Source organism: Perognathus longimembris, chromosome 13 (assembly GCF_023159225.1).
Source record: "Perognathus longimembris pacificus isolate PPM17 chromosome 13, ASM2315922v1, whole genome shotgun sequence".
Classification (NCBI taxonomy): domain Eukaryota; kingdom Metazoa; phylum Chordata; class Mammalia; order Rodentia; family Heteromyidae; genus Perognathus; species Perognathus longimembris.
The window spans coordinates 36,592,460-36,618,453 of record NC_063173.1 but is presented as its reverse complement, the minus strand read 5'-3'; the positions used below and the strand labels follow the sequence as shown (position 1 = coordinate 36,618,453).

The 25,994-nt window shown below is 39.0% G+C and overlaps 1 protein-coding gene across 6 annotated transcripts in view; it reads right to left on the bottom strand.

The window, feature by feature from the left end:
- The window catches only part of Hipk3 (homeodomain interacting protein kinase 3), an 84,685-nt gene that overhangs the window by 45,702 nt on the left and 12,989 nt on the right, over window positions 1-25,994 (bottom strand). For all 6 annotated transcript variants that reach the window (XM_048361515.1, XM_048361520.1, XM_048361518.1 and 3 more), the window contains exon 2: window positions 5,263-6,361. In XM_048361515.1, coding sequence (XP_048217472.1) covers window positions 5,263-6,359 — 1,097 coding nt within the window. In that variant the 5' untranslated portion in view covers window positions 6,360-6,361. The remainder of the gene's footprint in view (window positions 1-5,262; window positions 6,362-25,994) is intronic.

Below are 25,994 nucleotides of genomic sequence, written 5' to 3'. Positions count from 1 at the left end.
AGCGAGAGAGCGAGAGAGCGAGAGAGCGCGAGAGAGAGACAGAGAGAGACAGAGAGAGACAGAGAGACAGAGAGAGAGAGACCCCCCCAAGTAACCAAAACATCTCTTTTTTTTTTTTTTTTGCCAGTTCTGGGGCTTGAACTCAGGGCCTGAGCACTGTCCCTGGCTTCTTTTTGCTCAAGGCTAGCACTCTGCCACTTGAGCCATGGTGCCACTTCTGGCCTTTTTCTATATATGTGGTGCTGAGGAATCGAACCCAGGGATTCATGTATACGAGGCAAGCACTCTTGCCACTAGGCCATATTCCTAGCCCCTAACCAAAACATCTTAAAAAGAAAGAAAAGGTTTTAAGAGCTCAAGCCCCATTTAAAAAATCCATTGCAAAGTTGCAATCATCAAAACAGTGTGCTACTAACATAAAGACAAACAGAATAAAAAAGCCAGAAATAAACTCTTTGAGTATATGTACGGATGGTACCAAGGCTACCCAACAGAGAAAGGATAGTTTCTTTCCTAAGGGTTTAGAAAACTGGATACTCATAAAGAGAAGAATGGAGCTTGTATCTTTCTCTTAGTATCATAAACAAAAATTAAGACAAATGGGTCCGAGATCTAATGATATAAAATCCTTTTTAATTTGGCAGGAGAATGTGCACATGTGTGCATATATACCAGTCTTGGGGATTAAACTCAGGATCTGTCAGGTGACTCATATCCCTAGTCCAGCATTTTGCTAGTTATTTGGGGATGGAAACAAGTGGACTTTGCTCCTCAGGCTGATTTTGACCTGTGATCATCTGATCTCTGCCTCTTGAATACCTAGGATTGCAGGAGCCTAGCTATAATTCTTTTAAACACACACACACACACACACACACACACACACACACCCTTATAGGTAATGGCTCAGGTGGGAAAGGGTCTGTCTAGCAAGTTCAAGGCCATGAGTTCAAACCCAGTACTAAAAAAATAAAAGAAAATGTGAGAAGGGAATGGTAAGTAGCAGTTACCCATGAGTGATGGGGAAATGAAAAGGGAATCTAAAATGGAAGGAAAGAGCAAAAGGTTATTGAGAGATAAACACTGCAATCTTCCAACTCACAGATGACCAGCCTAAATAGCCCACTAACATCACAGAATGTAACAAGAAAGGTTTTTTTAGTATTCCACCCACCTAAGGATTAATGAAAGGCTGCATTCCAGTCTAAGGTAGGTCAGGAAGTCGTTCCTAGAAGAAAATAGATCTCTAGCAAACCAAGCCCTAGAGGTCAAATGTGACCTATGAACATCCCTCAATCTCGGGACAGGGACTCCTCATGGCTGGTCCCCAAGAAGGACTTAACATTCTAATCCCCTTATAGAACAATAAAAACCTGTGCTGGGGATTAAAAAATCATGGTTGTTCTCACCAGAGGGATGACTTGTTTTCAGTCTATTGCAAGTGTATTTCTTTCCTAAAAACTGTAGTATTACTTAAAAAAAAAAAACATGGAGAAAGGTTCATGAAATTGGGTTTAGCAATTATTTCTTGGACATAACACTGGAAAGTGCAAGCAATAAGAACAAAAATGGACCTGAGACGGATCCTGAGATCTGAGTATTAAGGTTCAAAGCCAGCTCTACCCATACCCCCAGGAAAGACCCTGAGACTGATTTTCTAATTAACCACCAAAGGGCCCAAAGTGGAACTGTGGCTTAAGTAGGAGAGCACTAGCTTTGAGGAAAAAAGCTCAGGGAAGCACCTAGTCCATGACTTCAAACCCCAGAACCAGCCCCCTCCCCCACAAAAAAGAACTTGAATTGAAAACCTGCCCCAGGTACACAATGAGACCTTGATTCTAAAAAGAAGGAGAAATGAAAAACAAAGTAGGAAATTTAAGTAAAAGTACTTTGAAAAAGAAAAAAAAGATGCTCTATTATGAAGTACCACATATAAAAGATCTTTCTTTGTGCCTTAGTTTTGTTACAGAAGCCTCACCTTTGATATTCTGGCTTGAAGGAGAAATTAGTATGCCCTAAATAATAACTAGTAATTCTAAAGAACTGTTCAACATTCCATACCTTTTTGTAGCTTTCATAGGCATAAATAGGAAGCTCTTTGTCTTTTGTTTCTTTTTTGTTGTTGTTGTTCCAGGGTGTTGGGCATGCTAGGTGAGGGCTCTACCACTGAGCTACACTCTCTACTGTGGAAAGCATATTTTAGTTCAATAACAGTTAATGCTAAAACACTGAGGTAGCAAAGAATATGACTGCTTAAGGGTACTTTCCAACCCACTTTCTTGTCTCTGTGCTCTAAAAATGCCTCAAAACCATAGACAAAAATTCTACATTAAAAAAAGAGAAAGATTCATGACCTGAATGTTCCCACCACACCTCATAAATAGAGCACCTTCTGCTACTGAAACCTTTTATGCATTCACAAGCCCTACGTGTTCCTGACAGAAACCACAGTCAAGCAGCTGAATTTAGAACATGCTGACCTTGAGCAAATCAATGCCCTTAGCATGTACTTCTGGCTTCTATCACTGCAGGAGCTAGACAGCCTCACCATCTATAGTAGTCAACAATTTCTGGCCTCTCCCCTGTCTATTTTAAGATATCCCTACTACATTTGTGTTACACAGTTCAGAGAAACAGAGAAGCACATGAACCCTGGAAACTGGGCTATGGGTTCCTACTGGGCTGATCTTGAAAATACTCCATTTGGTACAGTGCCACTTTCTGCTTTCATTTAAACATACAATATCTTTTCAACAGATGAAAAAAAATGCAAGACACTTTTGCTTACTACCTAATCAGGCTTAGAAGTAACAGTCATGAACAAAGACAAATGGCAGGGTTCCAAACATAAAGTGCAAACAAACAATAAAATACTTAATAAGCCAACTGATATTTTCAAGTATAGTAAGAATTAACTAAGGCTTTTATGTTTTAACTATCAACTAAAAGATTTCAAATAACAGCTAGGGATAACACGGTGCTAAATCTGATATGGAGAATAATGTGGAACCCAAATAAAGTGAAGTCATTTACTAACAAGGAAACTAAATATAGGTCCAAGCAGCTGAAGCTGGGAGTTTATGTAATACACTAGCCAACCACGAAAAGCTCTTAAGACTCAATCCATAATGTACAAAGAGAAGGAAGAAAAGAAAGCACTATTCTTTTCATGCATTTAAAGATGATTTTAAAATAAAATAAACAACTAAAAAGCCGATGTTTTGTTAAACTGAAAAATGTCAGGAGCAAAATCAACTGAATCTAATTATGTGAAATTAAATAAGATCTGCTACTCTACTACATCAAGTTACCTTTTAAACTATTGAATGTTTTGGAATAATATCTAGCTCTCTTAATAGTAAAAACTACACAAACCAGAATACACTAAAAGTAAGTCAGACAATATTGCTAGTTCCTAATATATTTTAATAAACTTAATTATCACTAGGTGACACAAACATGATATTTCTCTGGCAACTTTTGATAGTAGGGTTTGTATTTAGAACTGATTTTTGCAATTTTTCCTAATTAATTTTTCCTTTACTTTGTCCAGAGTACAATAGGATACACGTGCAAGAAAGCTAATGGGCATAATCAGAAATAATACAAACAAACCCATATGTAAGAGCAGAAAATACCCCTTTTGTTTGAATAAGTTATAGCAATAAATTGGCATGTCCTAGTCTACTTAGTAAGTTATCAGAGATCAAGACTGTTACCATTACTGCTCCATAGAGTATACCAGATCATAAATTCATTCAAGCTGAAATAAAAATAAGTTAGTCTCAGAAAAATTTATATTATGCAACTATAAATTTTAAAACATTTTCATAGCGGGCACTAGTGGCTCATGCCTGCAATCCTAGCTACTCAGGAGGCTAAGAATTGAAGATCACTGTTCAAAGCCTGCCCTGACAGGAAAGTCTATGAGACTCTTATCTCCAATAAACTACCAGAAGGCCACAAGAAGAGCTTAGATCAAGTAGAGTGTTAGACTTAAGCAAAAAAAGTTCAGGGGCAGTTCTGAGGCCCTGAGTTCAAGTCCTAAGACCAGCACAAGAAGAAAAAAAATATTCACAAATAACTATTTTGAATGTTGGTAACCATTAGCTAGCCTCTCAAACTACAGTACTTCAAGTTAGTGTTCGACTTATTATGGCACTGTATGGAGACTATTTTCTTCTGCAAATTCCCCCACAGGGAAGTAGAGCTGTGGTTCAAGTGGTAAAGCAAAAAAGCTCAGAGATAGGCTGCGAATATGGCCTAGTGGTAATATGCTCACCTTGTATACATGAAGCCCTGGGTTCGATTCCTCAGCACCACATATATACAGAAAAGCCGGAAGTGGAGCTGTGGCTCAAGAGGTAGAGTACTAGCCTTGAGCAAAAAGAAGTCAGGGACAGTGCTCAGGCCCTGAGTCCACGCCCCAGGACTGGCAAAAAAAAAAAAAAAAAAAAAAAAAAAACAAATAAAACAGATGTTAAAAAAAAAAAAAAGAAAGAAAAAGCTCAGAGACAGTGTCCTAGCCCTGAGTTCAAGCTCCATGACCAGTACAAAAAAACAGAAATTTTAAAAAATCCCCAACAAATTCCTCCACAGAACCAGCATCAAAGTATGTAGGGGAGGAAAATATTTGTGGTAGTTGTATAAATACATTTAAAGCCTAAAATCATTCATCAGAATAACTGAGAATGTTTACTATTTTTCTAAATGTTTATTTACATGTCTTTAAACTATTTCTCCCAAGTACTGAAATGACCAAAGATAAATACAGAAATTACTATAAATAAAACTTTTCCAACATTTAAAGACTTGTATTTGATCATCAATCACATAGCATTCCTTCTTGTCTTCTATTAATAATACAAGTAGTCAGATACCTTTAGCATGGAACTAGTGATTTTTATTGTCCTTGAGTCAATTTTATGCCTCCATTTTTTCAAATTGTTTTAAAACTTCAGGCCTAAATTGATCTTATCTTCTTCACTATATATACACACAAAATATTTTATTTAGCAAAATTCAACACTTGGGGCTGGGGACATGGCCTCGCCTGGTATACATGAGGCCCTGGGTTCAATTCCCCAGCACCACATATACAGAAAATGGCCAGAAGTGGCGCTGTGGCTCAAGTGGCAGAGTGCTAGCCCTGAGCAAAAAGAAGCCAGGGACAGTGCTCAAGCCCTGAGTCCAGGCCCCAGGACTGGCAAAAAAAAAAAAATTCAACAGTTAGTAAGTACCCAAAAAGTAGCTGTCACCTACCTGTAGTACCGAGATTGTAGATATGTGGAACAAACAGTCTTTGATACATGACTGGCCGACCCGAAGTCTATTACTTTAACCCTGTATGGCTGCCGAACAGGATCCACCAGCATAATATTCTCTGGTTTGAGGTCAGCATGAATTAAACCGAGACTTTTCAATTTTTTCAGTGCAGTGGCTACTTGTTGAAGAATGGGCCGAATCACTTTTAGTGGCAGAGGACTGAATTTATTTTGTTTCAGAAAATCATACAAGTTTTGTTCCAGCATCTCAAAGACTAAGCAAGTATGGTTACGGTGCTGAAAGCATTCATAAGCTCGTACGAAGTTATATTCATCAGCATTTTCAGTGCTAAGCCTTGCCAAGATGCTTACTTCTATTTGACCTTGACGGGCGTAAGAAGGGTGATTCTTCAAAATTTTGATTGCTACAATTTCATTTGTCCCTCTTTTCCAGCACTTAACAACCTGACCAAAAGTGCCTCGACCCAGAAAATCGAGGACTTCATACGTGTTCTTTATGGAACATAAGACTTCGTGTTGTACTAACTGATAGTCACCTTCTCCAGTGGTACAATTCTGTTTTGATCCTGTGGTAGCTGTCACAACTGTCACTGGATTTCCCATGTTGGTTTGCAACATTGCAGGAAGTATGGACAGTTCATCAACAATCTGCATTGCGCTGCTATGATTATCCAATTCCTCACTCTTGCGCTTCAATCCACATCGCTGGGGGGCCTCTAGGAAATGTAGCCTGTGTCGCCACGCCCCAATCTGAGGTACCTCCACTGAGGCTTGCTGCACTGGAGCTGCTAGGACCTTTGTAGCACCTGCAGTGTTTTTGAAAACAACAGCACTTGTCTGCAATGAAAAACTGTGTCCTCGAGGTCTATTAAACGGTATCTTTGTCTGAAAAGCACTACCCTTTGTGAGAGGATGAGAATTTCCAAAGTTTCTACCATTCACATAGGTCCGTGGATAGTTTCTTTCCTGGAAAACACAACTGCTTGGCTCTACTTTGAGTTTCTTCACACTACAAAAGGCACTTGACTGAGTTTGATAAACGTATGGTGGGTAGACCAAGACTTGTGAGGCCATACCTACAAAAGAAAAAAAGCAAATATTAGCCAAAAAAAAAAAAAAAAAAGGAAAGGAAAAAAAATCCTCAAATTTAAATCTCAACAAGAAAACTATTCAGGGGCACATTCATAATTTGGTAAAATAATAACAATTCCATTAAAGGTTTCCCATTGGAGATCATGTGGTAAGAATAAGGCACTCTGGTCACATGTGCTAACACCTGTATGCCCAGTCTTCAGGAGATGGAAATGGAGATTATGGGTATAGGGAGTTCGAGGTTAGCCTAGGGTACATTTAAAAAAACAAAAAACCTAGAAAGACAAAAAAAGGAAAGGAGGGGAGGAGGAGAAAGAAGAAGAAGGGAGGGGAGGGGAGGGGAAAGAAGGGGTGGGGAAAGGAGGGGAGGGGAGGGAGGGGAAGAGGAGGGGAGAGAGGGGAGGGAGGGGGAGCAGAGGGGAGGGGAGGAGAAGAAAGAAGGGAGGGGAAGAGAGGGGAGAGTCAGGGAAGGGAGAGGGGAGGGGAGGGGAGGGGAGGGGAGAGAGGAGAGGGAGAGGGAGAGGAGAGAGGAAAGGTAGCATGGCTCAAGCATTAGAGCACTGCCTAGCAAGTTCAAGGCTCTGAGTTCAAACCCCAAATAAGAAAACAGAAAAAAAAAAAGTATGAGCCAATAAAAAGGATATAAAATATACATTACATAAACATAGTTTATCATCAGATTCCTTAGGCCTAGAGCTAGAATGTCTTAGGCAACATAACTTCATGTTTCAAAATTAAAAAGTATGCCATTTTATGAACAGCTGATCCTACTACATTCTGTTGGCTAATATACTATCCTTTTGGGGGTGGAGGGGAAGCGGTGCCAGTACTGGGGCTTGAACTTAGGGCCTGGATGCTCACTGTCCCTGAGCTCTTTTGCTCAAGACTAGTACTCTACTACTTGAGCCACAGCTCTACTTCTGGCTTTTTGTGGTTAGCTGGAGATAAGAGTCTCACATACTTTTCTGCCTGGGCTTGGCTTCAAACCTAGGTCCTTATATCTCAGTCTACTAATTACCTAGGATAACAGGCATGAACAATGGTACTTGGCTATCCTTTGATCTTAAAAAGCATTTATTATACACAACAAAGGCAATTTAGTAACTTTCTACCCAGTAACCAGTATGTTGCCTCTCTTCTCAATTTTTTATTATGTGGATATTTTTTAAGACACTCTCCAAACAACAGACCTTAGTTCACTTATTTTTTAAAAGTAGGTTATATCTATATTTGAAAAATAGGTTATATTTTAAATCATTCTAAGTTCCCAGACTAAGTGACATCTTCTGTATTTTACCCCTGCATCCAAAAAGGAGTTGAGGTTAATGAGGATAAAATAGCACACATTCTAACTACATGTTACCATTAAATGCATAATGGTTTTGTGTAAAGGAGATTTTACTCCAATTTAACATAGGTATGAAAAGGGATTTAACACTTCTACTAGCATATTTGATTTTCTTCCCTATGACTTTTATTTATAGAATTTATATAGCATGAAATCCAGCGACTGCTGACCTGTGTAAATAAGCGGACAGAAACCACACACCGTATCCATAAATCCTCAGTTCCACAGCTTAAAAAAATAAACTTAAAATGAGTCACACAGGTATTCAATCTGCCATCCAACTAACTACTTGGTCCATCACCCATCAAGTAAACCTAAGTCTAAATAGCCATTTGAAAGACTCCGAACTTTAATATTCCATGTTCTGTACTCACATAAAAGAACTTGGAATTTCAGTAATAGGAAAATCCTTATGCAAATAATCAATTATAAAAATAAGACAACCACAATATAGGAAACTTTGCATGACGTTCTATTTATGTGCTTCTACAGGTCTACCTTGAATAATTTGAATGTGAGCAAAGTAATGTAGTTTATTCTTGTTCAAGGCTGTCCTGAGATATACTCACCACTCACCCTCCAGAAAGAATGGGGCCTTCAGAGCTCTCAAAGCAGTGTCTTTATTCTTCTCATTGCACTCATTACATTGTAATTGTACATTTTTTTATATCTTTCTCATTATATCAGAGTCAAAGTGCTTAGAGAGCTGGTGTTCAACAACTCTTAAAATGATTGAATTCAAGATATCTTTATTCTTCATTAAATATCTGCATTATAATTAACTGGGTAGTGTTTATTTTACTAAGTCACTAAGATCAACTCTTTAGCCTAGAAACAAAATATTACCATTACAATATGTAATAGCTACAAATTAGAAATAACAAGAGCTACCACCAAAGGAGAATTAACCATGCAACAGAGTAACAAATGCCGTACTGTATTTTATTTAATAGCAATATCTCTCAATTTGCTGCTAAGAAATTAAAGCTCAGAAGGACTGAGCAATTAGCACAAGGTCATAAAACTAAGATGTGATTTAAAAAGGGGGGGAGGTAAACACCCTAAATGAGATTAAAGGCATAAATATTCCCCTTTGAAATTTATTTTTAAAAAAATCAAAGCCAGTCACCAGCCTATAATCCTAGCTGCTCAGGAGACTGAGATGGAGGCTCATGGTTCAAAGCAAGCTGTGATAGAAATGTCTTTGCAACTCCTATCTCCAACTGAACAATAAAAAAAAGCCAGAAATGGAGTTATGGCTCAAGTGCTAGAATGCCAGCCTTGCGCAAAAAAAACTAAGGGTCAGAACTCAGGCCCTGTATTCAAGATTTTTCTGCTTAGGCTGGTTTTGAACCTCTCTCCCAAATCTAAGAGGGCTGAGTAGCTAGGATTATAGGTGTAAGCCACTAGCAGTGGCCTTATCATTCTTTGAATGAAATGAACCTCCACTGAAAACCCTTACTAACTATATTAAACTCATCCAACTAATGCACTTGTATGGGTCACCCAATCTTATGCTCAATTACTTAGCATTGCAGCAGATGTGGTAGTGGACACCTGTAATCCCAGCACTTAGGAGGCAGAGATAGAAGAATTATTAGTTCTAGGCCAACCTGGGCTATACTGGAAGAACCAACCTCAAATAAATAAACAAATAAATACTACTCTGATTCTCCTAATTTTTAAACTATTTGGAAGAACCCACCTCAAATAAATAGGTAAACAAATATTTCTCTGATCCTCCTAATTTTTAAACTAGCTATATTACCAATCGACACAGAATGAGTGTTAATAAAACTCACTGATAAAATATTTTTTGTAACAGCCATGGCTGTTTTATTTATTTATCATCTGCATTGTTTCAAAAGAATGAAAATTGGATGAATTTGTTCAAAGTACATGTGTGCATGTATAAAAATGTCACAATATTAAAATGTATGCTAATTTTAACAAAATAATTCTTTTTAAAAACAATTAGAAGTCTCTTCCTTCCTGTCTTGAGTGCAGATGATGAAACATGTCTATAATCCCAGCATTCAGGAGGCTGAGTCAGGTGGATTACAAGGTCAAGGCCAAGATGGGCTATGCCATTACAAGACTCTATATCAAGAAAAGAAAAGGAAAAAAAAAAAAACAGCAACAAAAAAAAAGTCAAGTTCATTTGCAATATAGTAGCCCTCTTAGATCCTTGTGATAATACACTGAAAATAATCAAGCACATAAACTTGGCAGGGCATAAAGATGGGAAGAACCACAGTCCTGTTGACATCATTAGTAGGCTGTACCTATTTCAGAATCCTGTATGTCTCTTCAGGTGTGATGGAGAGAGCTGTCAGCAGGGATAAAGGAGGCTGAAATCCTAAGACTTCCCCATATGACCAGAAGGATCCTGCAATGGGGCATCAGTTTTGCTACCAGGGCCCAACAGCTGCCAGTCCTTTTTTTTTTCCTTCCTTGGCTTGTGGTAACATCATTCCATCACTGACTGCCATCCAGAAACTCTGGTGGCCCTGTGCCCAAAGAGGTCTCAGGGCGACCCAGCAACAGCCAGAGTTCCCATAGATTAACAGCTTCATGGCCCCAAAGACTCAGGAGCACAAGCATGACTTTGGTAAACGACAGCACCTGGGGCATTTTGTTAAACAAGTCATCGTGGCAGCAGCTAACTGACACAAACTGCTTCTCAAACCAAGGCTCTGTCTGTACAACGATCTGAGCTGGATACTGAGCCCGATGCCAAACCCCCACTTCCCATTACTCCATCCCACCTGCTGTGTGCCATGGGAAAGTTCTGGAATGTTTCTAGGCCAGCTTCTTCATTTCTCAATCAAAATGTGGGATCATTTCCAAACTCCCTTTTCTGAGAGTTGAAAATTATTTGTGACTATCAGTTGCGGATTGCTGATCTGCTTGCTCCAGCCTTGGCTGGGCTCAGGACAGGGAGACTCCAGTTAACACTGTGAATTCCAAGGCCAGGTCAGAACACACTTGCCTTGTTGCTTACACAACCATTGTTCACAGCCCTGAGCTACCACAAGACAAGTGTGACACATGCTGTAAAAAAGCCAAGGCGAGGAGAAAAGGCCATGCATGGGTGCTCACAGCAGCTCACACAGTCTGAGTTTTCCCAGCCAGTGCCAAAAGTTTGAGGAAGGAGCCTCCAGCGGCTGTTCTTGTCCTAGGCCACTGGATCATTCCAGTCTTTTTGAGTTTCTCTAGAAATGGCAGAGCCAAGACAAGACATGATTCCCACAGCTACCACTGGATTCAACAGGTCCAGTCTAATAAATTGTTGTTGCTTTACACCACTTTTTTTGCCAGACATGGTGGAACACATTTGTAATCCCAAGGACACAGGACCAAAAAGATTGCAAGAAGTGAAGGAAAGATTACAATTATGGCCGGAGTTACTGAAACCAACCTCAGAAATAAAATTTAAAAAGCAAAAAATCTGACACAAATAGTGAGAGTGGTTGCTTGGCAAGCCTAAGACTCTGTCTGGACCCACTAATATAAAAGCAAATAAATAGTAATATTTTTCACTATTATAAACTGATTCTGAAAATAGTTATATAAAAATAGAAGATTCTGTCTGACAAATAAGTGCTTTATAATATTTTAAAGATATATACATTTGTATAAGCACTGAGAATCTGTAGATACATAATGAAATTTAAGTTACTTTGCTTTAGAGGAGAATGAGTAGCAATTACTAGAGAAATAAAAGATTTGCTCTTCATAGTACATCATGATTTATCATGAACACTTATTACTTGTTCAAAGTTTTGGCCTTATGCTTGCTAGGCAAGTTACCTCTAGTCCTTTTTGTGCGATTGTAACTTTTCAAATAGTAGCTCACTTTTAACCTGGACTTCATTTTTGTTTACACTTCTCATGTGGTTGGGATGAAAGACACAACCACATGCAACTTTTTACTGGGTAAGATGAGGTCTTAAAAACTTTCTTGCTCAGGCTGACCTCAAACCACAATCCTCCCAACTAGGATTATAAGCATGCCTGGCTCCTGTTCTAAATTTCTGAATCATCTAGAACCTATTAACTCACCAAAAAAAAATTCATTTTTAGAGAAGAAATAGTAATCTTGGTTTAGTCCAAAATTATACAAAAAAATAGAAAGTGAATGGAATCAAATAAAAGGAAATTAACCACTGTTTGTTATAGAAGCTTGATAATGAATATCATGCCTACTTTTGAATATATATACATTTTTCCTTAATAAAGAGTTAAATAAGCACAATTTAAATTCTGATTCTGTAGGTACGTGGTGAGGTCCAAGCAGCTACAAATACACAAGCTCCTATGGTCATTCTCTCACTAAAATGTAAAACCTACTCTATACAAAAACCTTTTGGTAAATTCACAGACCTCATGTCTAAGGGGAAAAAAAGGTTAGGATTAATGTACACCATTTCCTTCCATTCCCTGGGAAATTAAGGCGTTATCTGAATAACTGCTGAAGTATAGACAAGTGATCAAGAGAAATTAAAGGAAGTACTATATAATTTCTGAATCTTCCTTTTCCTGTCTTTTCCTTCCCAACATTCCAAGCTAGAAAGACAACCAACCAACCCAAGGGCCCAACCTCATCAACTAATTTTCAATCCTCATGCTATGAAGGACTAATCTCAAAAAGAATTTTTAAAAATAAACTGGGAGGGCTGGGGATATAGCCTAGTGGCAAGAGTGCCTGCCTCGGATACACGAGGCCCTAGGTTCGATTCCCCAGCACCACATATACAGAAAACGGCCAGAAGCGGCGCTGTGGCTCAAGTGGCAGAGTGCTAGCCTTGAGCGGGAAGAAGCCAGGGACAGTGCTCAGGCCCTGAGTCCAAGGCCCAGGACTGGCCAAAAATAAATAAATAAATAAAATAAACTGGGAGAGAGAAAGGGGTGATATTGTCCAAAAAGAAATGTACTCTTTACCTGACTTATGTAATTACTAACCTCTCTGTACATCACCTTTATAATAACAATAAAAAATAAATTAAAAATATAGATAAGATATGAATATCACATAACACATTCCTAGACATCTGAAAAAATAGAGGTGATATACTGTAAACAGTTATAATAGACTACAAAGACAAAATATAAATTACTAATTAATTTGACTTCTGAGACTCCCTGCAACATCCAAGTATTGTCTTTCCCTCTCCATCAGATAAGCTAATAGACTATCTTATGCACAGTGTTTATGAATTACATACTGAGCTATATGCACAGGAATTGCTTTGCCGGGCTTTGCTCTACCCTCCCCATCTACGTGGGAGGGGGGCCTGGGCTTGTCTGCCTCTTCCGTGTGGGATCCTTTCTCGCTCTCTCACATTCCCCTGACCAGTAGGGATTAGTAGCGGAAGCGGGGACCCAAGGTAGCCTCAGTTCCCGTGTGGTTGCATGCCACATGTGGGAGTGGCACATGTGCCACATGTGTGGGAGTCCCGGAGAAAGCCTCTGGGGTTTATTCAAAGGAGGGGCCAACAATTTATACCCCCAGAGGAGATGGGGTACTGGATCTTAACGATTGGCCTGATGGACTGCCCCTCAGGTAATGTCAAGGGACTTCCTCTATGGGCGGAGACCACAGCCACCCAAGGACTGGGTTCTGGGCCCCGGCCCCCCCCCCCCCCAATGCACAAGTGCTCACCCCCAGGGGCGGGGGCTGCTTTGCTTCTCTTCCAGTTCAAGCCGGGAAGGTGGGAGGGGCTCCCTTCCACACTGCCCCAGGTCTGGGGAAAGGGCAGGGTCTCTAAGGGAGCCCTAGTCCCCTTCCCCTCTTAAGGCCAAGCTGAATCCCCAACAAATTTGACTTCTGAGACTCCCTGCAACATCCAAGTATTGTCTTTCCCTCTCCATCAGATAAGCTAATAGACTATCTTATGCACAGTTTTTATGAACTACATACTGAGCTATATGCACAGGAATTGCTAAAGCCAAAGGTAGAGTCTAAAATAGTTTCGGTACGGTATTCTGTTCTTTTTCATTGCAATATATACTGTGTTACACTCTGCAGCTACATTATTCATGACTGTCATTTGTTCTTATCAACTAAGGAAGTAAGTTTTGAAATACCATCCCTTGATAAGCTAGGGCTGCCTATAAAATATTACTCAGGAATATAGTAAGGACTTTTTATTAGAAAAATCGTTAAGCATCTATTTCTCAGGCCTAATTATTTCAGGTATTTTAACCTGATATATGCTAAATGTTTGTGTACTCTCAAAATTTCTGTGTTGAGTAGAGCACTAGCCTTGAGTACAATGAGGCTCAGGGAGAGAGCCCAGGCCCTGAGTTCAAGCCCCAGTGCAGGTGTAACAAACGTTTAAACAAAAGCCATCACTCAAAATTTCTGTGTTGAAACACAAGTCCCAAGATGATAGTATTTACAAGTGTGATCTTTAGGATGTAACTAGGTCATAAGAGCTCCTTCCCCACTAATGGGAAAAATGCTCTTCTAAAAGAAGTCTTTTGGGGGCTGGCCTAGTGGTAAAGTACTTGCCTCGCATACATGAAGCCCTGGGTTCCATTCCTCAGCACCACATAAGCCAGAAGTGGAGCTGTGGCTCAAGAGGTAGAGTGCTAGCCTTGAACAAAAAAAAAGCCAAAGGACAGTGCTCAGGCCCTGAGTCCAAGCCCCAGGACTGGCAAAAAAAAAAAAAAAAAAAATACAAAAGGTCTTTCAGACACTTGTGGCTCAAACCTACAATCCTAGCTACTCGAGACTGAGATCTGGGGATCGCAGTTCAAAGGCAGCTCAGGCAGGAAAGACTATGAGACTCTTAACTACACTTAAGCAAATGAAGCTCAGGACCCAGAACTGGAAAACAAAACAAAACAGGCCTTCCTAACAAAAGAGGCTTTTCTTAATTTTCTTTTCCTAAGCTTTCTGAAGCTTTCCAAGATCCCTTGGATCTTGGCCTCCAACATTTGAAGCCATCCTGGGCAGGAAAGTCTGAGAGATTCCGTCTCCAAAAATAACCAGCAAGCCAGGAGCTGGTGTTTGGGGTTCACATCTGTAATCCTAGCTACAGAAGAGGCTGAGATTTTAGGAACACAGTTCAAAGCAAGCCCAGACAGGAAAGTCCCTGAGACTCTTATCTCTAATTAACCACCAAAAAGCCAGAAGTGGAGCTGTGGCTCTCAAGTAGTAGAGCACTAGCCTTGAGCAAAGAAGCTCAGGGACAATGCTCAAGCTCTTGAGTTCAAGCCCCAGGACTAGAAGAAGAAAAAGAAAGAAAAACAGGAAAAGGGATTGGAGGCATGGCTCAGTTGGTAGAACAAGCAAGCTGAGCATGACCAAAGCTCTAGGTTCAAATCCTAGTACACTAAAGGTGGAGTGGTGGCAAAGAGACTTTGGTGCTGGTGGGGGTAGCTCCCACGTGTAATCTAACAATGCCAGCTGGGCTACATATCAAGACCCTGTCCCAAAATTCAAAAATAAAAACATCTTAGGAAGCTTGCTATCCCTTCTCCATGTTGAGATCACAACTAGAAGGTATAGGTACATCTTTGAAACCAAGGGAAAACCTTTGTTTGCTAGACACTGAATCTGCTGGTGCCTTGACCTTAGACCTTCCCAACATACAATAGTATGCCCAATAAACTCCTTTTATAAACTACTCAGTCCAAGGAGTAATCAAATGGACTATCAAATAGTTCCCCTCTGGAAACTTTAAGTTCCATCTGATCCCTCTCCAAATGGTTCTCATCTTTTCACAGTGACCAAACCAATAATGTAACCAATACTGATACCCACAGTCCTGGGTGTGACCACTGCTAGTTGTACTAAGACATATTTTTGTCTTTTTTGCTGTTATTTAGGTTTGGGGGAGACAGGCTCTCTCCACATAGCCCTAAGATGGCCTCTTTCAACTCTCCTGCTTAGCCTCCCAAGTTCAAGAAAGAATCCAGGAGTGTGTACCATACCCAGTTAACATCCTCATTTTATTTTTATTTTTATTTTTATTTTTATTTTTTTGCCAGTCCAGGGGCTTGGACTCAAGGCCTGAGCACTCCCTGGCTTCTTTTTGCTCAAGGCTAGCACTCTGCCACTTGAGCCACAGCGCCACCTGTGACCGTTTTCTGTATATGTGGTGCTGGGGAGTTGAGCCCAGGGCTTCATGTATATGAGGCAAGCACTCTTGCCACTAGGCCATATTCCCAGCCCAACCTCCTCATTTCTTATTACACATAATATCTAGCTTTCTGAAAGAGGGAAAAGACAGAAATGCTTTACTAATGTAGTCAATTTATTATCTAATATGAAATTTCTGAATTGTTTTCTGTCAAAATCTGGAATGTAATAGGGCTCTTCTTTTAAATACACTGACATGACAAAGAAGTTTAATAAAAAGCAATAATGCCATGCAGTCTCCTTACTCAATTTTCATCTCCTACTTGTCCAAATCTTTTTCAAATCTTCTTTTTGAAAAATATGGTTAAGATATGTGTATATCATATATAACACTGAGCTTACCCTTAACACCATTTTAAGTGTTCTATTCAGTGCCATAAAGTCCATTCACAATGTTGTAGGATCACCACCACCACTCTTAACATCCCTGTCTTTAGTCAAACTCTGTACTCAGTAAACAGTAATTCCCTGTCTTCTCTCTCCTATAGCAATTACTATTTATTTTCTGTTCACTGACCATGACTAGTCTAGGTAGAATTCATATAACCGGACTCATACAATACTTGCCTTTTATGACTTCAAAGGTTCATTCAAGTTGTAGTATGTGGTAAGATTTTCTTCCTTTCTAAGACTAAACAGTATTTGATAGTATGCACACTCTACATTTTGTCCATCTATGGACACTTCTACACTTTGACTCATGCAAATAATGTTGCTATGCACGTATCATCTCTTTTGTGTACATACCTAGAAGTAAAATTGCTGGTAATTTTGAATGTTCTATATCACTACCATACCAGTTTTCCATTACAATTCTACCATTCTACATTTCTACCCACAGCACACAAAGATTCTCATTTCTCCACAACCACAAACACTTCCTTTTTAGGGAAAAAAAAAAAAGTATTTTTATTGCCAGACAAAGGAGTTGCCATTCAACGAAGTAGTTTGTGAATACAATGCATCTTTGATAGATATCATGTCTTTTAATATTCTCCACATGAGTTCCTCTTTTTTAACAGACATCCTGACAGGTATAAAGGGACATCTCTAATTCATCAGCATTGCTATACTAACATTCGGTGCTTACTGTCATCAGTAGCCTAGAAAGAACACTTAGATCTTTCATTTGAGTTACTGATAAAAATATTAAACACTACAACTAAGGCTAATTCATATTAGCTTGCATTCCCAAATCATTACAGAGGTCACTTCTTTTGTCCCATGCTTGAAAAAAATGGAAATATCATAAAGATCACTAAGTGGGGTGTGGTGGCACATACACGCATGTAACCCCAACACTCAGGAAGTTGCAGCAGGAAGACCACAAGGCTTGAAAAAAAATGGAGAAATTGTAAAGATCATTAAGTGGGGTGTGGTGGCACATACAAGCATGTAACCCCAACACTCAGGAGGTTGCAGCAGGAAGACCATGAGTTCCAAGCCTCCCTGGACTACAAATCAAAATCCTATCCTACATTCTTTTAAAAAGAAATTTTAAGCAAAGCTGTATTACTTAGGCTGAAGTTTAAGTTTCTACTATCTAACCTAATTTTTAAGTTACTTTTCAAATGAAGAGTAAGTAATCATCAATATTGTTAAATCTCATTCAATTCAGTCTCTTTGCTACATCTACAGTGGATATTAACAAATAGTGTTTTGACATTGTTTTAATTCTATGTTTACCAAACAAAGATGTTTGGCATAATTCTCAAGAGTTACAGTTCACAAATTCTATCTCTGGAGAGATTAGAAAACAACTTTCATTGAAACCCAAACTTCTAATTTGTGACAACAAAATACATATTACTTAATTAAATCCAACAATAACTTCTTTGTAAATCATTAATTTTGTATGCTGATTTTCTAATAAACAAGCTGGCTTATTCATAATTCAATCTTTTTTTTTTTTTTTTTTTTTTTTTTTTTTTGCCAGTCCTGGAGCTTTCATTCCAGGCCTGGGCATTGTCCCTGAGCTTCTTTTGCTCAAGGCTAGCAGTTTATCACTCGAGCCCTAACATTACTTCTAGCTTTTCTGAGTAGTGTATTGGAGGTAAGAGACTCACAAACTTTCCTGCACAGGCTGGCTTCAAGCCATGATCCTCAGATCTCAGCCTCCTGAATCGCTAGGATTACAGGCATGATCCACATTGGTGCCCAACTTTACTTTTTTTCTTTGTCATTATAAACAACAAAGTTAAAATACATGTTGCTACTCTCTATTTTATAGATACTGAATTGGTGGCTATTTATTTACTTCAGTATTGTTACCCAATTCACCCTAATTCCACCAAAAAAAAAAAAAAATTAAAGACGTTTACTAAAAGAAAAGCAAGTGGCAGGTTGGCTGCCTAGGTTAGTAATTCCCCAAACTGTAACCACAGGATGGCCACATTGTATGCGAATCCATCAAGAGAATTTTATGCTGTATTTGTCCCTTGCTTTGAAAGGTTTTACACCCACATGTGCTAATTTATTCTCTACTGGAGTGCTAGAATTTCCTTCAAAAGGACAAATATAAAAGATTAAAACTCTTCACCAGTGATATTTCCAACTTTCTGCCCCAAAGACTAACTACAAAAAAAGAAAAAAGAAAAACATTGTGAGTCTCTAAAGTTTCAACCGTTGTGTAATGCTTTTTTTCTTTTTTAATCACATCCAGTTTAAAATGATGCTACACTTTTAACAAATTAATCACCAATTTGGAGGAGGTCTCTTTAAATAAGATAAAAAGCACACTGTAAGAGCAAAAAATTGAAAATTTTTACTTTATTAAAATTTAAGGCTTTGATTCATCCAATATGAGTAGAAATAAGCTCTAACCTCATGCACAAAATGCTCAGGACATTACCCAGGCCCTGAATTCAAGCCCCAGGTCTGGTGCACGTAAACACACACACGCGCGCGCACACACACACACAGTGAGACAGAGAGAGAGAGAGAGAGAGAGAGAGAGATTAGAAATAAAAAATAAGCCATACAGCCAGAGGCAGGTAGCTCACACCTGTAATACTAGCTACTGAGGAAACAGATCTGAGGATCGTGGTTCAAAGCCAGCCTGGGTAGGAAAGTCCATGAGACTCCCATCTCCAATTAATCACCAGAAAACCAGTTATGGCATTGTGGCTCAAATGGTAGAGAACTAGTCTTGAGCTGAAGAGTTCAGGGAAAGTGCCCAGGCCCAGAGTTCAAGCCCCACAACTGACCTCCCTTCCCCAAAAAAGCCATACAGGATATTTGCAACTCACATAACTGACAAAATATGTAGTCACACTACACTTGGAAAAACACAGCAGAAAATGTGAAGATGCCATAAACAGGTGATTCACAAAAAAGAAATAAAGTTCAAAAGCTACTCGAGATCTGAGGATTGCAGTTCAAAGCTAGCCCAGGCAAACAATTCCAAGAGACTCTTTACTTCCAGTTAACCAGCAAAAAGTCAAAAGTGAAGGTGTGGCTCAAAAGTGAGAAATGCCAGCCTTGAATGAAAAAGCCAAGAGATAGCCACAAGCCCCAAGTTCAATCAAAACCAAAAAAGAAGAAAATAAAATCCTACTAGTAAAAAACAAAAACAAAAAACAATGGGTGTTGCTGGGAATATGGCCTAGTGGTAAAAGTGCTTGCCTCGTATAGGTGAAGTCCTGGGTTCGATTCCCCAGAACCACACATATAGAAAAGGCCAGAAGTGGCGCTGTGGCTCGAGTGGCAGAGTGCTAGCCTTGAGCAAAAAAAAAGAAAAAAGAAGCCAGGGACTAAGGCTCAGGCCGAGTCCAAGGCCCAGGACTGGCAAAAAAAAAAAAAATGGAACTATAAATTAAAAATGACTGTAAGATGTCATCAATATTATAACTGACAAAAATAGAATACCTAAAGTTGAAGAAAAGTAGACTAAGAGATAACTCATATAATAGCAAAAAGTACAATCACTTTAGAAAGCTCTATTATGTCAGAATTCTTATCAAGACACAACCCTTGCCTAGAGGAGCTTTCTTGCAAAGAAGAAAAATACTGTTCTCCACAGTACTGCTGGATGTAATAAAATTTTGAAATAATGTAATTATCAGAAAAATGACTGGATATTATCATTTATTCATGAAATAAGTGTGGCTTATAACAACTATCATATATTTACATGCCACAAACACACACACAAAAGAAAACAATTTTAAAAGATAACATATCCCCAATTTTAATAGGCATGCATTTCAAAAATGCCAAAAAACAAAGGTAGAGTACATGTCAGAACTGATGAAGTGCAGCAGAATGGATTAAATGAAATTACATATATAAACATGGTGGTACTGATTGTGTCATTTGCTTTTCTTGAAATATTCTCCAACTTGATTCACCATTTCATTATATTTTGACCCATTTTCTTTCTTATGCACAGATACACTCACTACCCCCACACATAAACATTACACTATGTATACACTTTGAGCTCATCTACATGGAAGGTATTTTAATCACTTTCTTCGTAGTATTTCAGCATGTGTCTCTGAAGTTCAAGTCATTCTCTCACATTACTATATCTTTTCTATGGCATTCATTTATTTAGCATTGATTTGTTTATAGTATTTAATACATCCTATGTGACCATGTCCTTAGTCATTCCTGGATGGATATTTCATTTTTTTCTTATCCAGGGTAAGAAAATTGCATTTGGCTGTCCACTGATAACAGCCTATGTCAGGTTTCTTACTCTTTAGTCTAAAACTACTTTCTGTCACCTTTTGTCTTTCATGACCTTAACTTTTTTTTTTTTGAGACTTGGGGCTAGTTGTTTTAAATGCCCCGCAATTTGGATCTCTCCTGATTTTTTTATGTGCACATGTGTATGTTGGAGTCATGGAGCTCAGAGCCTGGAAAATGTCCCAGCGCAATTTTTTTTTTTTTTTTTGCCAATAATGGGGTTTGAACTCAGGACCTGGGTGCTGTTCCTGAGCCTTTTTATGCTCAGAGCTAGTGCTCTACCACGGGAGCCACAGTGTCACTTCCAGTTTTCTGGGTAGTTTATTGGAGATAAGAGTCTCATGGACCTTTCCGCTCAGGCCGGCGTTGAACTTTGATCCTCAGATCCCAGCCTCCTAAGTAGCTAGGATTACAGGCATAAGCCACCAGTGCCTGCTTGTCCTAGAGCTTTTTGCTCCAAGGTTAGCACTCTATCACTTAAGCCATAGTTTCACTTCTAGCTTTTTGCTGGTTAATTGGAGATAAAGAGACTCATAGGCTTTCATGCCAAGCATAGCTTTGAACCACAGATTTTAGTCTCCTAAATAGCTAGGACTACAGGTATGAACCACCAGTACCCAGCTTCTGATATTTTCTCTTGTAATTATGTTCAGTTTAAGTGTACAGGGCAAGAATACTTCCTAAATGTTGATTATTTCATATCACATTGCATTATCAGGTCATAATTTTCAAAAAAAATTACTGAACAAAAATGTTACAGAAGACCATGTGTCATTTGTTATAAAGTATAATTTATGATAAAGAAGAAATAAACTATATAATCTTTGAGAATCTAAGGGAGACTGGTTCCAGAATACCTTAAGGATACCCCAAAGCCAGTGATTATTCAAGTCCCTTATATAACATGGCATATTTGCATATAACCAACACACACATCCTCCCATATACTTAAAATCATCTCTACATTACTTACTTACACTATTACAATGCAAACAATATGTAAATATTTGCCATATGATACTTTTTAGAGAACAACAACAGGAAAACAGTCTGTATATGTTTAGTACAATGAGGGGGGTAACAAGTATGACAAGAATGTACTCACTACCTTGTGTATGTAACTATAAGTACATCACCTTGACAATAAAGTTAAATATTTTTTTAAAGCTTAGTACAAATGCAGTGTTTTTTTTCAACTATTTTGGGTCCCCAGTTGGTTGAATCTATGAATAGAGAATGCACAGATACAGAATGTTGACTAGTTTATTGACTACAGTTCTAGAAGGCTAACTGTAGTTCTAATATCAGGTTTCCTTTTTTTTTTGCCAGTCCTGGGGCCTCGGCACTGTCCCTGAGCTTCTCTGGGCTCAAGGTTAGCATTCTACCACTTGAGCCACAGTGCCACTTCTAGCTTTTTCTGTCTATATGGTACTGAGGAATCAAACCCAGGGCTTCATGCATGCTAGGCATGCACTCTACCACTAAATCACATTCCCAGCCCCCCTAGTACCAGGTTTCTAGGTGTAGTGAGTATGAGGTAAAGGCAGAAAAACATGAATGGGGGCTGGAGATATAGCCTAGTGGCAAGAGTGCCTGCCTCGGATACATGAGGCCCTAGGTTCGATTCCCCAGCACCACATATACAGAAAACGGCCAGAAGCGGCGCTGTGGCTCAAGTGGCGGAGTGCTAGCCTTGAGCGGGAAGAAGCCAGGGACAGTGCTCAGGCCCTGAGTCCAAGGCCCAGGACTAGCCAAAAAAAAAAGAAAAACATGAATGGAATGACAAACATGCAAGGAAGGAAAAGAAAGTGAGGAAATTCCAATACATTATCTTTCATTTTATAAACTAGATGGCAGTAGCATAGAAATCAATTCTAGTCCTTGCTATAATTTCAGTCTGAAATTATATTAATTTTAAGTGAGACTTAAACTCTACCAGGAAATAAAATAACCTCCTTCGTGTGTGTGTATGTTGGTACTGCATGTTTTCCAAAAATGAATGAAAGGTCCAAAAATGAATGAAAGGAAGGAAGGAAGGAAGGGAGGAAGGGAGGGAGGGAGGGAGGAAGGAAGGAAGGAAGGAAGGAAGGAAGGAAGGAAGGAAGGAAGGAAGGAAGGAAGGAAGGAAGGAAGGAAAGAAGGAAGGCAAGCAGGCTCAGTGGTGGAGCATTTGACTTGCATAGTATGGACAAGCCACTGGTTTTCATTTCGAACAACACATAAAAGAAATATAAATGATAGAGAGACAAAGAGAGAGAGAGACTTTTTGATACAAATCAAGAATACATTTGGCAACAGGAAGCACTAGCGAAGAGTAAAACATTTTTTTCACAACGGGCTCCTTTCTAGCAAGAAGCAAACACATGTATACACATAACTGCAACACTAATAGGGATAACATAAGGATGAAGAAAGAACAGAGCAGAAAGGAAACGTTATGTTTCCATATGCCAGTAGTGCATGACTGTAATCTAAGTTACTCAGGTGGCAAAGATGCAGCAGTTCAACAGCCATATCAGAAATTTTGGTTATCTCTGAAATAACCTGCAAAAAGCAGGGCTTGGAGGTATGCCTTTAATGGTAGAGTGCCAGGTGAGCAAGCAAGTGGAGTAAGTGCAAGGCCCTAAGTTCAAACCGCAGTAGCACCAATTAAAAAAGAAAGACACAGGGCTGGGGATATAGCCTAGTGGCAAGAGTGCCTGCCTCGGATACACGAGGCCCTAGGTTCGATTCCCCAGCACCACATATACAGAAAACGGCCAGAAGCGGCGCTGTGGCTCAAGTGGCAGAGTGCTAGCCTTGAGCGGGAAGAAGCCAGGGACAGTGCTCAGGCCCTGAGTCCAAGGCCCAGGACTGGCCAAAAAAAAAAAAGAAAGACACAAAAGTATTCAGAATTCGGAAACAGGCTCATCTATCATTTTAAGTTTTAGATGTGGATGGGAAGAAGTCTGCTGTGTAGGAGAGGGTATATGAGTTTGCTATGTATAAAAGGACATTCCATGCAATAAAAACCAATAGCCAATATATAAAGGCAGAAAACAGTGAAAAAACGATGACAGTATCAGTTTGGTTTGGTTAGAACAGGAACCAAACAAATTACAGTGGGTCAAAATTGACCCAGCCTATTTTCATATAATCCATAAGCCAAAAATGTTTTTTATAACTTGAAAGGATCATTTAAAAATAAAATAAAGCTGGGCATTGGTGGCTCATGCCTATAATCCTAGCTACTCAGGAGGCTGAGATCTAAGGATCACAGTTCAAACCCAGCTCTGGCAGGAAAATCCGTAAGACTCATATCCAATTAACCACCAAAAAAGTAGAAGTGAATCTGTGGCTCAAATGGCAGAGTGCTAGCCTTGAATTCAAGCTTCAGGACTGGCACTTATTTTTAACCAGGAACTGGTGGCTCACACCTGCAGTCATGGCTATGCAGGAAGCTGAAATCTGAGGATTGAGATGCAAAGCCAGTCTGGGCAAAAAAGTCTGAGACTCTTATCCAATTAACCAGCAAGAAAACCAAAACCAAAAGTGGAGCTGTGGCTCAAATGGCAGAGCACCAACCTTGAGTAAAAAGGCCAAATTACTTTTGGTAGCCAAAAGTATTTTGAAAATGGTGTTTTTGAGCAAAGTGACAAAATTATTATTATTAATAAAGAACCAGGTGCTTGTGGCTCATAACTGTAATCCCAGCTACTCAAGAGGGCCAAGCTAGGCAGAAAAAGTCCATGAGACTCTCATCTCCAATTAAACACCAAAAAGCCAGAAATGGAGCTATGGGCTAAGTGAAAAGCTGAGCAAAAAGCCCTGAGTTCAAAACCCCAGTACTGGTACAAATAAGCAAATAATTTTTTTAATATTGTAAAGCTTAAAAAGTAAAAATAATTACCTAATTCCTAATGATTTTAGAGCATTTGGTTAGTATGTAACTTCTTCAGACAAGAGAAACTAAAAATAGAATTTCATTATGTGATCCAATAAATTTGACAATTAAAAGCTTTTCATTCTTGAAAATACAGAGAACCACAGTACTAGTCTATTCAAGAGTCTACAAATAGTTAATTAAAGTCTACATGATTAATATTAGATAATAAAAAAGTATCTAGTTCTTTCATTTTCTCAATTACTTTCTTTAAAGTATACATTTACAAAAAAAAAACACATCTTCTTGGAAATAAAAAGCAGGATGCTCTAAATAACCTAGTATAGATAGTAAATAAGTTTCATCTTTCTATTGATTGAAGCTACTATCTGAGGTGCCTATAAAACATTTATTTGAAAATACTAAAGACTTGGGTATTTTCCAGTCGTATTGTTAGCAAAGCATCTAGAGAATGTGTTGACTATAACACAATCAGCATGTTAAATAACAGGCTTCATCTGACTTAGCAAAATGTTCCAACTTTTGGAACAGAAAATGATCTGCTGGACATTTCAAAGGTGCTAGAAATCACCCTACCATTACAAATCTGCAATGTACAAGTCTAAAAAAAAGACAACTCTTACTAAAATAACAATTCCCCAATTTTTAAAGCTATATAAAGTCAGAAATGGTAATACTGGCACATTGGCTAGAGATAAATATATATGGAGCTTTCTCTTGAGGGATACATAAGATTAACAATTAAAATTTAATTTATATAATTTTAAATCAAAGCCAATTGTTTTTTTTTTTACTTAAATTCTTCATTCAACGACCAATATCTCCCAATGAATTACTAGAAAAAACAAATAGCTATGAAGGCTTGGGTTCTGAAGTACTCCCTTAATTATTACTTCTCTATAGGAAAATCTATGTCAAAAGAACCACCAGAAAACTGGGGATATGGCTTAATGGCAAGAGTGCTTGCATGGTATATACACGAAGCCTTGGGTTCAATTCCCCAGCACCACATATGTAGAAAATGACCAGAAGTGGTGCTGTGGCTCAAGTGGCACAGTGCTGGCCTTGAGCAAAAAGAAGAAGCCAGGACAGTGCTCAGGCACTGGGTCTAAGGCCCAGGACTGGCAAAAAAAAAAAGAACCACCAGAAAATGTACTTTAAAGTGGGGCTGGAAATGTGGCTTAGCAGTAGAGTGCTTGCCTAGCACTCATGAAGCCCTGGGTTCAATTCCTCAGCACCACATAAACAAAAAAGGCCAGAAGTGGCACTGTGGCTCAAGAAGTAGAGTGCTAGCCTTGAGCAAAAGGAAGCCAGGGACCAGAGACAGTGCTCAAGCCATAAGTTCAAGCCCCCGAACTGGCAAAAAAAAAAAAAAAAAAAGATGAAAATGTATGTTGCCTTTAAGGTCATTAACTTTCAGATAAAAAATAAATGAGGGCTAGGAATATGGCCTAGTGGTAAAGTGCTTGCCTAGCACTCATGAAGCCCTGGGTTCAATTCCTCAGCACCACATATATAGAAAAAGCCGGAGTGGCGCTGTGG